The sequence below is a fragment of the Ananas comosus genome, linkage group 10, assembly GCF_001540865.1.
Source record: "Ananas comosus cultivar F153 linkage group 10, ASM154086v1, whole genome shotgun sequence".
Taxonomy (NCBI): Eukaryota; Viridiplantae; Streptophyta; class Magnoliopsida; order Poales; family Bromeliaceae; genus Ananas; species Ananas comosus.
Genome location: NC_033630.1, coordinates 4,622,010 through 4,635,737, shown reverse-complemented (window position 1 = coordinate 4,635,737; position 13,728 = coordinate 4,622,010). Strand labels below are relative to the sequence as shown.

At 37.9% G+C, this 13,728-nt stretch overlaps 1 protein-coding gene across 2 annotated transcripts; it reads right to left on the bottom strand.

The window, feature by feature from the left end:
- Positions 231-13,453, bottom strand: LOC109716172 (soluble starch synthase 1, chloroplastic/amyloplastic). 2 transcript variants are annotated; one of them, XR_002217864.1, is made up of 16 exons: positions 13,195-13,453; positions 11,126-11,484; positions 10,636-10,713; positions 10,206-10,330; positions 9,194-9,275; positions 8,936-9,109; positions 8,774-8,855; positions 8,602-8,693; positions 8,397-8,459; positions 8,224-8,313; positions 7,642-7,766; positions 7,461-7,569; positions 7,311-7,366; positions 7,068-7,107; positions 1,129-1,392; positions 720-856 (listed from the first exon to the last, which is right to left on the bottom strand). XR_002217864.1 is itself a non-coding variant. In XM_020241495.1 (15 exons), the coding sequence occupies exons 1-15, from the start codon at positions 13,295-13,297 to the stop codon at positions 698-700; spliced, it is 1,737 nt and encodes a 578-aa protein (XP_020097084.1). In that variant the 5' UTR covers positions 13,298-13,449; the 3' UTR covers positions 231-697. The 2 variants fall into 2 exon arrangements, 1 of the variants encoding a protein (XP_020097084.1); XM_020241495.1 differs by lacking the exon at positions 1,129-1,392 and having other exon boundaries at positions 231-856; positions 13,195-13,449.

Here is a 13,728-nt window from a genome sequence, read left to right as displayed (position 1 = left end):
AGATAACATAAATAAAACTACAGAATTTCAAACGATTTTACATAAACCCGCATCACCACTCTTGTAGAAAACCTCCTTAAAAAATTAAATTTATTTTATCAATCCAACTTCAAATCTATAAGATAGAAATATAAATAATATAAATGTGTTATTTAAGTTAGACTTAAATCTATAGGGTAGATGTATCTTATTATTTCATTTCAATTACATTGGATATGAAGAGAATATAATTTGATCTTTATTTTAATTCTAAACAAAATGAATCACCAGTGAGCAGCAACCATAGGTGCTCAATCCATACAAAACAACGGCCAAAATGGCTTTGAGACTACATTGACATTGCATCAGTACCCATCTTTAAAAACTTAATAATAGTAATAATAATAATAAAAGTAGTAGTTAAAAAAAAAAAAAAAAAAAAAAAAAAAAAAAAGCAAAAGCAAAAAAACATGACAACAATGGGCTAACTCTTGTTGACCGTATATTTTTTTCTTTTTCATTGTCATAGTACTTTTGTGACATGTCATGTTTAACCTGATGTATTAAAAGGTCCTGGAGTGAATCCAAAGCTACTTATTTTTCCCCCTGAACAGCATATAGGCAAGAGAAATTTTATATAGGCAAGATCGAAATGATGAGTAAAAGAACGAGAGAGAGGTCGGAAAAAGAGATGTTGATCGCGCCGTGACAAAAATACTTATCTAACATAAGGAGGGTCTGCGAAGGCCCACTTGATTATCTGCTCGTACTGAGCCGCAGCATTGTCCCATGTGAAATCTCTCGACATCGCTCGTTTCATTAATCCCTCCCATGATGACTTGTGCTCCTTAAATGTGAGAATCGCCAACCTCAGTGCCTGCAAAATGCAGAATAATCATTAAAGAAACAATCACTAATTCGCTACTACAAACAATCACAAAGTGATGAAGTAGCCAAACGAAAAAATAGAAAATAAAAAATCAATTAGTTTAACGATGAGGGGAATATAACTTAATTTGAGGAAATTCATAGAAATTGATCTTAAAAATGCAAAATTAATAATGTAAAACATGGTAGGCGATGAACCCTTGTTGGTAAGGACTCAGAAGCGAAAAAGCATTGTAACAAAGATATTATAAGTATATGGACCTCATAAAAGTAAATATGGACTCCAAAGGCCGTCTTAAAAGCAGATGCTGAGAAATGTTGGATGTTTCAAGTGATAGAATAGACTCCAACAAACAAAAGAGGTGATGATTGCCATGCTCGTTACTACCAGCCAGAGCTATGGCACTTCATACACACGTTTATATGCAGTATCCAATGTTTGCAGCTTCAGAGTCAGTGTGATGCTGCATGCAAATGAACCATGCGCGGACATAGCAATCAAATTGCATTTTTCGTACCTCTTACCTGCATATCAACTTGATACCCAATTTAGAAAAAAGCAAACCTCCCATGACAAAAGTAAATATGTAACACCCCGATAGTTCTACATCGGATAGAAATAGATTCTGATTAGAAATATATAAGGCCTAATAATAATAATAATAATAATAATTGGGCTTAAATATTTTGGACCGGTGGTTTGAACCCAACAAGTTATTATTGCTAGCAAGTCGAATCATTACAAAATATTCACAAGAATAAAATCAATATGCCATATGCATATAATAAACTACATGGCAGAAAATCTCCGGAGATTTTTGCATTTATCACTTGGCTCCTCTTACGCAAAAGTTTACGATTAACCCCCTCAATATGTATATATTTTGTCATTTAACCCCTTTCTTGCATGTTTCGTTTGTCTGCCCTACAAAGGTAGACTATAACAATTACTAAATGTGAAAATTGCACTAGTACCCACTTTGGTCCTTATTCTAACTTTATCGACAAAAAGATTATGAACATTAAGTCAACATTTTCTGACAAGAAAATAGGGATCAAAAAGTTCCCTTCCACCTGAAGAAAATATCTGTAGTTAAAATGAGCTATACTCCTAAAAAGTTTAGACCTTATTTGGTATCATTGCCGTTTTTTTTTTTTTTCTAAACACTAATTCTATGTAACTTGATATAGCGGCTGAGAACCTCCTTCGGATTTTTGGTTAGCTTGCAATGTAATCTGGCCAAGCGATTGATGACAACTTCTTTAAAAAAAATTTGGAAGCACAAAAAGAAGAAGTTTTCAATTTTTTGTTTTTGTTGTCAAACAAACACCTTGGATGCAAGAATTGCAAACAATCCACCATCTCCTCATACACTATTTCATGTAGAAATTTTATTTCAAAAAATAAAAAAGAGGCAACAATGCTAAACAAGGCTTTAACCATCTGTTTATTTACATAGTAACCTCTAATTCGTGTCTTTAGTGCACGTGGGTACAAAAATCACTTACCAGCATTTAGATCATTTTCTTTCATCAGTAAAATCAGCATTAGATGGCAAAATAAGCCAATTTGACATATCTATAGAAGTGTAGGGGGCATTAAGTTCATTTTAGAAAAACAGTGTGCAAAGTGAAACTTTGGATAAAAGTTCTATGGCTATAATGCCACTAACCCAACTGTAAATACCTACTATACCCTTTTGGAGGAATGAAACTATTGCTTCCCTCGTCCCTCTAACTTTGATCTCTTTTTTGTTGAAGGCTAAGCATTTTGGCCAATGTACGTACGTCTTTATCTTATAAGGAAAGACTTCAAAGCTCTTCGCTGGGATAATATTACCTTTTTTTTTTTGAGAAAGAGATAGCACGTTACTTGCTTCATTTATTGGGTAAATAAACTTAGCTACAGAGGTGAGGCAACACGGCCTCAGGAGCAGAAACAAGAAAAAAGGAAAAACAAAAAATAGCTAAGAGAATGTAAATAAAAACATCAAAAACACAAAGAGGCAAAATAAGAAAGACTAAACTAAGGTCCAAGAGCGCGTCAAGTACGAGATCAAAGCTTTTTTCACTGTCTCACCAAGCACTTGATTTTCACCAATGCACAAGTAGGTTTCAGGTTAAGGGGGGCGTTTGGATTGACGAATCCATAGATCCAACGTAACTCAAGTGTGTAGTGGTGTTTGAGTTTCCCTGAAGTGTGATTATTTTTCCTGTTGTTTGTTTTGACGTAACTCGTACAATCCGAAAGTTAAATTCAATTACTTCTTCTGTTTGTTTCGATATAACTTGGTGTTGGTGAAATTAGTTTTTTGAGTTCCATTGTTTGTTTTGATGTAAGTAAGTGGATCCCGTTACCTCCTAAATATAGTGGTAAACTTGCCGCTATAAAATTTAACCTATTATATAATTAAATTTTTTATTCTTATGTAAAGGTAATCCTAATTTATTATACATAAGGCAATTCTAACCCATTATAAAGGAAGTAGAGTTTAGGTTTTACTATTTAATAAATTTTTTAGAGAAGGTTGAGTGTGGCGTAAGTCGAGTTCGGCACTTTAAAGGAGAAAGTCGAGAGTAGATGAAGTGGAGGTCTAACGTAACTTGAGTTATATTATATTTTTGACTTGCACCAAAACAAATAACGGAAGTGATGGAACTTGAGTTCCATCCCTCCACTTACACCAAACAAACGGACCCTAAGTTCCTATAGATCACATTGTTTCTTCTTAGCCTGATTACTAACCAATTTGCTGCTATCAAGTACATATTCTTTGAATTTGCTCTATTTCAAAGGGTCCTAACGTCTCCGACTGGCTCCTGCTTGCCTATTCCTCTTGGATCATCACCTAAATATATCTTCTAAAGACAAATCTCGTGAAAGGGTGATTGACCATCTCACAAACCTCCCCGCATAAAACACAAGACGGGTCCCCTACCCATCCTCTCTTGAGAAGGTTGTCCACTGTGGGTACTCTATTCTTAAACACAAGCCAGAAGAAAATCTTTACTTTAACAGGTACCCTGAGTCTCCAAATTCTCTTTGAGGAGGCGTCCCTTAATCCCCCATCGATGAGCACCAAATAAACAAACCTGACCGAAAGCTACCACTTGCATTCCAATGCCAGAGAATCCTATCAGACCTATTTTTTACTCTGAAAGTAGAAAGTTAATCTTTAAATTCACGAATTCTAACGGCATTGCCTTGATCTGATGCAGCGAACCCCATCAAAATTTCCTCCACCTCCATCCTCTATTAGCGAAACACTCATTGACGTTAATCTCTTTCAACACCACCATTACATGAATTTCAGAAAAGTCAGAAAGCAGTGCAATTTCACCATACCACCTATCTGCCTAGGTCAACAATCTCTGTTTGCTAAAGAGAAGCTCACACCACATTTAAATACTTCCCTCTGTTTAAGAATATTCTTCCACCATTATGAGCAAGGCCTAAACGATTTTCCCTCCTTGATATGTTTCCTTCTGTTATAGTAAAGTGCTCTAAGCAGATTATTCTATTGTAGATCTGGTTCTGTAAAGAGCCTTCGCCACTATTTAATTAAAAGAGCATCATTCATTGTAGCCATTTCACCCTCCTTCCTTACTCCTACAGACACTTTTTAAGGCTACCAAGTATCCCCCACCTATTGTGTCCGAGCCCCATTTCCAGAAGAAGTCCCTCCTTATTGACTCAATGCGTCTATTTACCTATATCGACGCCTTAAAGGTTGAGAAGAAGTGAAAGGGAGGTTGTAAAGGAGGAATTGACCAACGTCGGCTGTCCTCCCTGCGAGAAAAGTTTCGTCTGCCAACTGCTTATTCTCTTTTATACTTTGTCGATAATTCCTAAGCAGTTCTCCTTCTTAGGTGCCTTATTTGTCAACGGTAGGCTCAAGTATCTAGTTAGAAACTTTCCTACCCTACACTCCAAAATGTTAGCTAGCCTTCTCACTCTGCCACTTCTGTATCCAATATAGAAAAAGGTCTAATTTGTCTTTCTTAACATAAGCCCCAAAGCTTATTCAAATAAACTCCACAGAAATTTCAGATTTGGAACGAGCTTCTTTTTCGCTTTACATAAGAAGATGGTGTCATTTGCGTACTGGATAAGTATCACCCGGCTATTTCATTTGGCCCAAACCCCTCAAAAAAATTATTTCTAGTCATTGTTTCTGTCATCTTGGCCAAACACTCCGCACGACCAATACCTCCGCCTCCCCCATTCGAAAACGATAAGAGATGGGGAGTCCTCGTATGCACCAAAAGTTTGCCCATCGAGTAGACAAAGTCCCTCAACCTAGAGTCCTCAGCCTCAGCGTCATCTCTTGCACGATAGTAACCCAGGCGCCTCTTTATCACTTTCTCGGACTCTGACCACCCGAAAACACATCAAAGAAGTAAACTTAGGTTTTGGCCCTCCCTTGCGCCTTTTTTTCCACCGGCAGTTGCCAGACCCTTTTGCCTACTCACTCCGGCTCAGCCCAGCTGGTTGGATGCAGGCAGCTTCTCCTTGGGATACACACTTAAACTGATTGATGGGACCATGGCCTGGTCGATGTCGGCCTTGTCCTTTCTGACCGCCGCCACCCCTCTGGCAATAGCCCTCTCCTTCTTTGATTTACCGAACTCTCCGACTGGTTGTCCTGCTTTTCATTGTCCGCCCCACCTTCATTCCCTCCATCTCTATCACTCCCACCCGAATGAACATTATTGTTTATCTCACGGGTGCATGACCCTCTAATTGGGTCCACCTAGCGGCAGTTGCAGTGATGCGTTCTGCACGAGGTTGAACTCCCACTAATCCTATACAATTCGAATTGCTTTCATCTTTTTCGTTTCCACATAAGGTATTGTCATCTCTATTTCCTCTTCGCATTGGCTCCTTCCTAAATCCAAACTTCCTCTTTACTTGAGTGTCAAACAGTTAATGCCCGGCCAACCTCATTCGCCCATGCCACTCTCTTAATGACTTTTTTCAACTTCTTGCTCTCCTTCCTAACTGCTCTAGGCAGAGCAAAGTTCACCACCTTTCTCTTAAAGGCAGCAAGTTCTGCGACCCCTTCCTCACCCAAGTAGAGTTTGAGCTTTTGGAAGCGCTCATCAACATCCGGTTCTAGGGAAGCGTTGCAGCTCTCTATACTGCTAAACTGTCTCATCTTTCAAAGCTTCACACAGTTGGGTTTGCTCGCCTTCTCCTCACATTCATCCTTCCTCTCAATTTCAATTTGGTGTGGCTCAATTCATTATTATAGCTTAGTTCAATTTTGCCATGCATACCTATGCTTCTCCTCCAAAAAAGGGTGTACTGGAAAACCATCTTTAAAAAAGAAAGAAAGAGGAGAATGGGAATTAAGAAAATTCTAGCAATAGACCCAACATCACCTGCTTTACTCTTTGAAAGCTTTATAACAACCCAAACTACTCACTCTACCTCAATGATTTCCCCCAACATCATTCCCATCCCTCTGTAGCATTTTGTCGAACATCTCACAGGCAATAGACGGAGTCTACTCAGAGCATAGGTTCTCTAACCACGGACTCCCCCAGGACCTGATCTGGAGCGACGACATGACGTTCATAGGGGGTACTGCCACCACAGGGCACCTCTTCCCCGTCTGCAAGCCTTACTGCGTGCCTTTCCTTCTCAGCCTCCCACGCTCCAGTAACTACATCGCGGTGGAGCTCTATACCGAGTCGCCACGCAGCCTCGCGTGACTTGACGAGCCCGTCTTCGGAAGCTTGGCCAACTCTAGAGAACTAGCAATTCCCGGTGCGCGTCATGCGACGTGGCTGAGGCAGTGGCAGTAGCAGTGGCAGTGGCAAGGGCAGTGCACGTGCTGCAGGGAGAGCGCACGTGCCTCTTCGTGTGTGACGCGGACGCAATTCCGCTAGGATAATACTCCAACTCCAACTAATTGCATAGTGCATACTATACAATCGGTTTAGAGAGGCACTTATGCACCATGTTTTGAAAGGAGAATTAAAGAAGGGTGATAAGTGAAAAACTATTGAAAGAGTAGCAATCAAAAGAATAATGAGGGGTTTCTAGCATTTAGCGTTGTATATGTGATAATATCTAAGAAAAAAAGTCAGGTAAATAAATAATATATAGCAATTTTCTACTCTAAGGCAAATAACGCTATGTTAAATGTCTCAGTGATGCTTTCCTTCAACTGTATAATAAGAAATGAGCTTACCCACAACATGCTCTCCTTTGTTAGTGGTGAGAAGGCCCACCTACATATAACCAATTAATATTATTAGTAAAGCTATCTGGTCACAAATTTTCATCTTGAGTGAACACATTCACGAGAGAGAGGGGAGGAGAGAGAGAGAGAGACCACACCAGAAACTTAGAATCAAATAAATCTAAATTATTAGTTCATCTTTAACTCGTAAAACAGTTCTTTGACAATATAAATGTAGAAGAAAGGATATACCCTGTACCACTCCCTCTACCTTCATTAGCGAAAGGATCAAAATTTACCACCGTATCCTGAAAGAAATATATAAAACATGCAAAAAATGAAGACTAAAATCTCTCAGCATTATAGGTAAGTGAATTTTGTTTTTTGCTATGTCCGTCATACTCTAAGGCCTCCGGTGCCATGAACAACAGGAATAGTCGCATATCGCATCGCATACAACTGATTCAGACCACAAGGCTCAAATCTAGAGGGCATCAGCAATATGTCGCATCTGCACATTGTAGGGATTAGTAGGCTTGAGAAAATCATCTCATTATTACTATCTCAGTGTAGTATCTCGTACCCAGCTGTTATGCGATGAGATATCGGAACATTGAATCCAACCCATCCACGAAACTTCTCCTTGTACATAGACTCTGCTGATCTCATCCACTCTTCAGTTCCTCGGTCCCCTGATCCAAGCATGACCTGCAAAATGAAAAATAGAATAACCATATTGTAAATGTTTGTCATATGCTAGTAATATTAATTACCACTAATTACAAGACATGGATGACGATCATAATTATAGACTACCCAATTATATATTTATTTATCTTCTGTTGACAGTATGGAAAAAAGAAAAAAAATAAGACGAAACACTAGTAGAATTACTTCATTCGGTAGCACACAAGTTACATAAAGATATACGAATAAGAGTCTACCAGGGACATCAATAACAACAACAGCCACATTAATAATAGATATTATCTTTCCAGTTATCAATTGAAAGCAAAGAATAGCAACCCCATCTTTTAAAGGTGTAGTGCTCTTTAACTTGTGTAATCTAAGAATAACTTGCATAGCTAGAGAACCGGTGCCTTTTGACATAAGGTAAACGTGGTGTTCATGGGAGTTCATACATGCATAAAGTTGAAGAACTCACTAATTGTACATCCTCCTGCATAAGCTCCGGTACGGCCATAGTAATTAGATCAACGCCTTTCTGATAGTCCAACCTTCCAATGAATCCAATCTATGAATCCCAACCAATAAATTAACATGGAGAAAAATAAAAGTAATACAAGTCTAATTTTATTAGTTAGCTACTAAACTAACCAAAGGGCATTCAGGCCTGATTGCGAGACCTAATTCCTTTTGCAATGCAGCTTTGCATTGAGCCTAAAACAGGAAAAACCAACATGTGAAGATTACTCTATAAAAACCAACATGTGAAGATTACTCTATAAACAATTGAAGCAACGGAGCCAAAAAAAGGTTTTTTTAAGATAAACATGAGATACATGCTGAGCCTTTACTACACCTTTCCAGAGAAGTCATCAACCGTATAATGAAAAGGAATGTACTTGTCATTAGCGGGATTCCAGTCATTAACATCTATACCATTAGTAATTCCTACACACAAAGAAGATAATAAATAGAGTTTCTCATCATTTTTTTGAAGCCCGTGGAAGAAATCAACCAATAGAAGTTACCATTTAATACAGCCTTTCGGCTACTTAAAAGCTCATTGAGGCCATGCCCACCTTCAGCAGTTGTTACCTCCCAAGAATAACCCTGAAGAAGGGAAGTTATTTTTTACATCTAAAAAGAAGCTGAATCGACGGATGGAACTATAGCATTATCTACAATATTACCTGACTAACTGTTGCTATCCTATCAGCTGTGACAATTGCACCCTTGAGAATATTTACAGCCTCGCCCTTGTCAAGGGCATGAGTCCTTGCCCATGTGGGAAACACCCATTCAAGAGCGCCGTACCATTCAGGTGGCAATCCCAAGTTTTGATATGTAGTTGCTGGTTCCACCCCCTTTGTGCAGAAAGTGTAAATATATAATAAACCAAAGCCAACAATCCAAAATCATCATCAGTACAAATTAAGGAGTCAGTGTACCTGATGAGCTAGGTTATGTATGACAAGAATGCACCGGGCATCTCTGTAAACACCATGTGGACGGTATTTTGCACCCAATAGACTAAACCAAAAGACATGCAGTTAACAGCAGGAAAATCACTAGATATCACCATGGGTCCCTAGAAGGAACAAAAATTTTGTGGGGACTGTTCCCAACGTGAGAACTCCCCATCCGCGACCATCATGTAGATGGCATTAATATTAAAATTGAAGGAACGGGGGATGGGGCGGCACGTTGGGGACTGCCCTTGCCATTTTTTTTCCCCCTCTGGAAGGCCTAAATTAGTGCAGATTGAAAATTTGAAGCTCTGACTAGTAACTGAAAAATGATATTATTTTAGATTTCTTTTTCAGTTGGTCTTGTAGAAAACGCAGGAAATCTTACACACCATACATATCCCAGTTATTTAGTTCCTCAATTATCAATGTACCATCTGAACCCTATTTCTTATTATTCACAACTGATTTCTCAAGCTATGATTGGAGGTATACATCTACAATCTGACAAGTCTAGTAGAATGCACTGAATACTGGTGTTAGCTGGAATTATGAGACTTATTAACAGAATAACCTAAAATATAGAAAATCAGTGATAGGCAGCATGCTTTTAACCTACAGATCCTAGAATAAATAGAGCTTGATCGAGTCTAGAATTGAGTCAAACATACGGGGTTATTCATTTGAAAGTGTCGTAAAATGCTATGATTTTTGTTTTCTAATTATAATCTTCACTAATCTTTGTATTCCATCTCGAGCCTAATGCCTCCAAGAAAATTCGACTTGGCTACATATAGCGTAAACTCAGTGCACCAAGATATCATATACTTGTATACCTTTATTCGATGATTTTCTGAACATACTTATGACATTATTCTAATAAAGTAATTTTTCACCATTGAAGTCCACCACTGGCTTTAGAGAAAATGAAAAATAAAAAAGAAAAAGAAAAAGAAAAAGAGAAATCGTAAGAGGTTGAAGTTTGAGAACATACACAGACACAAGACCAGCATGCCAATCATTGACGAGAAATAAACACTTCTGGCCATAAGTGTAACCTCCTAATTCAAGTATTAATGGAGCCTCACATGCCGCATAGCAAAGTATTGTGAACCTAAACTGCGAAGAATTTATATATTGACAAAGTGGTAAGTGCAAGCAGAATTATTTGAGCTCCTGTAGTAAAAGAAATTATTGCTTGAATCTATTGCACCATGTCAGCTCATGCAGTGTTCATTGATATGCCCTCCATTTAGTCATATACATTCAATCCTACCATCCGAACAAAAATGACCTTTAAAACAAAATAAGACCGCAACCCACTACACAACAGGATTGAAGTATGAGAAGGGATAAAGAGTTGATAACTAGTAGTGCATGATTGACATGGTGAATCAGATGCAGGTATAGCAACTTCACAATACCTGATTATCGCGAAAAGCTCCATGTGCATCACCATAAGGGTTTCCTGGTCTATGATAGGAGATATGATCAACAAAAACCTAAAATAACAGAAATTGGTGAAAAATTCAACACTGCATGACCAAGCAACATTTAGCACAAATTAATGTCCGCCATAATAATAGTTAACATCACATTAAAAAAAAAAAAAAATCGTACTGCTTTTGTTCAGTTTCAACTGTCCAACAACTGAACAGTCATAGTAATGCGCTAACACATATTAATTACTTTCAAATAGTCATGGTTTGAAATGCCCCATCATCATATCTTAAAAGGGATAATATCATTAGCTTTTGAAATAAAAATCTTCCAATGAGTTGACACTTAGATTTCTTATTAAAGAACATTTATTTGCCATGATCGAGGTACTTACATACTCTGCAAATTTCAAAGCAAGTGATTCCACAAAATAAAATATTTATGAATAATAATTCCTCAAGATAAAGTAAATACCCAATCAACACCTGCCCTAAATTCATGGAAAAAACCAACTTCGTGCTCTCCTCCGAAACATGGAACTTTGATGCGCTTCCCAGTGTCAAATGCATGAGCAAAATTTTCATCTGAGACTCCGTTCAAGTATCTCGGAGATATTACCATCACACGATGACCATGAGCTGCGAGAGCAATAGGCAAAGAACCACAGACGTCACCCAATCCGCCAGTCTTGGAATATGGAGCAGCTTCCGCAGTTACGAACACAATACTATATATTTCCCTAGTTTGATTTTTCTCAGATGTTTTAGGACTTTCAGCTTCTTCCTCACTTCCATTAATAACAATAGTGCTGCAAACTGACTTTTCTGTGTCTCCTACATGAAAGAGAAAACTCTTTAAATCAGATAATTTATTAATTAAAAAATATATATAAGAAGAAAAAAGGTCAAACTACAAAGATAATTTTGATTATTGAATCCTAATGAAATAGAATACTTGTAATATAAGAAGATATTCTTGAGATCGTCCCTGGAAGATTATAGCAATGAAAGAGGGCATGTAGGAAGGCTTAGCATGACTCTCATCTGACTAAATATATCTTACCAAATAGACCATATCACATGTTGCTAAAGTTGTTAAGTGAATGACCTATTCACTTATTATAATAGATACCAAGTAAGCAACTTTTTCTTACAGGCAGGGCTATTCTCCGAGATGATGAGCCAGATGCATTCAGTCTACTATCAACAAACTACTATTCATTCACAGTCAACTGTCATGGATGGCAATGAATCACTATAGGATAGTTCCAAACCCACTAGCACTAATAACTCGTTAGATCCAAACTACCGGTCCAAAATGCTTAAGCCCTGTTATTTTTAATAGGGTCTCTAATCCTTATATTCCTATTCACAAACTCTTTTCCGTTCCCCGATCACACACGTAGACACAAACCCTTTTCCGCCACGAATTATCAGCTCGAATTCAAGAGGTGACTCCCACCTAACTCATTAGCATAGCACTTTATGCCATACAGTACTTAGGTCTCACACTTCCGGCTGATACCACCAGCCTAAAATGCTTAAACTTAGTTATTATTACTAGGTTTCTTGATTTTTTATATTCCCAATCAAATTCCTTTTTCCATCCGATGTGGGAATATTAGGGCATTACAATATCCCTATCTTGTGTTGGCCCTCAAATCACAATTAAGGACAATTTCAGCCCTCAAACCACAATTAAGGACATTTTCTGCCCTCAAATCACCAATTAACACATTTTCTTACATTCTTTATAGTCAATCTCCTCAAAACTTGTTAGAAGAGTAAAAGCTAAACGAGGCAATTGAACTTTTCTTTAGTACCCACCCAGTAATGCATCAACAAATAAGTTCAAGAATGAATGAAGATTACTACTTAACTTAATAGTTAATAGCATATAGCCACAATTACAAGTGAATTTGCCTACTATTGCATGATGGTGAAACGCAGCCACTACCAAACAATCTTTGCCTCAATTATAGTTATTGCCACCAATGAACCACCACGATGCCACGACCGCTACAATTACAATAGTAAAGTTTATGCTATTCCAAAAATATCCTTACTCACATATTTATTTGAAATCTGAATGTCAAACTTTGAATTTAAGTTTAAATTTAAATTCAGATTTTAAATTTAAATCTAAATATTGGTTCAAATTTTAAATTCAAATTCTGATTGGAGAAGTAAACTAAATTGTACTAGCAAATCTCATCTCCACGCAACCAAACCGGATTTGCCAGAACCCAAACCGATTTCATTCCATATCAGGTGAATTCAACTTAAAGTCCGATTAAATGAAAATACCTGAAGCATAAAGTAATTCAATTCCATCTAATTCTTAGATCAAAAAAAAAAAAAAAAAAAAAAAAAAAAACCTGAACTAGAATCCCGATCAAATCATAGATTCGAGGCTTTATACAACATCCAGCAATTCCGAGTAATAATCACAACAAGTAAACAATTATCAAATCAAAATTGCTCACAATTCCCATTTCCTGCCCCAAACAAAGGCAATCGAGAAAAGGTCACAAAGATTAGTACCATTAGGTTGGGAAACATCACCCTCCTCGAGTACCACATGATCCGGATGATCTAGACGATCTAGACGATCTCTCTCTCCGACGCAACGGAGGGCCCCGTACATCCGACGCTCGCGCGGCGGCGGAGGCGGCGGAGGCGGCGGGGGATAAGAACGCGCGCAGTGCCCCCATGCGGATACCCGGGCACTCTCCGCTTCGAAATGAAAGGAAACAGAGGCGCAGGCGTGTAGAACAGTAGAAGGTTAAAAATACACGGATACCACCCTAAACTATGGGCAATTCTCAAATGGGTATCTTAATTGTAATTTTTTAATGGCTATTTGTACACCTAGATTACCGGTGTAAATTTTACACTCTAACCCCTCCGTAACTAAAATTTTTTCACTTATTTTCGATTGTGGATACTCACTTCTCTTGTTTGGTTCCGTAATATAAATTCACTCGAATTTCTAAACTCTCCGGCCTATTAATCGAGGAAAAAAGCTAATAAAATATTAATGTTGGCGAACCGGTTTTCGTCACCCTAATAATAATA

What these genes read in the sequence shown, in the direction of transcription:
- LOC109716172 (XM_020241495.1), bottom strand. Translation starts at nt 13,297, where the DNA reads ATGTACGGGGCCCTCCGTTGCGTCGGAGAGAGAGATCGTCTAGATCGT. An exon ending in TACATAACCTAGCTCATCAG is followed by an intron (nt 9,110 to 9,193) that starts GTACACTGACTC and finishes TTCTGCACAAAG; the next exon opens with GGGGTGGAACCAGCAACTAC. An exon ending in CCGAAAGGCTGTATTAAATG is followed by an intron (nt 8,694 to 8,773) that starts GTAACTTCTATT and finishes CTTTGTGTGTAG; the next exon opens with GAATTACTAATGGTATAGAT.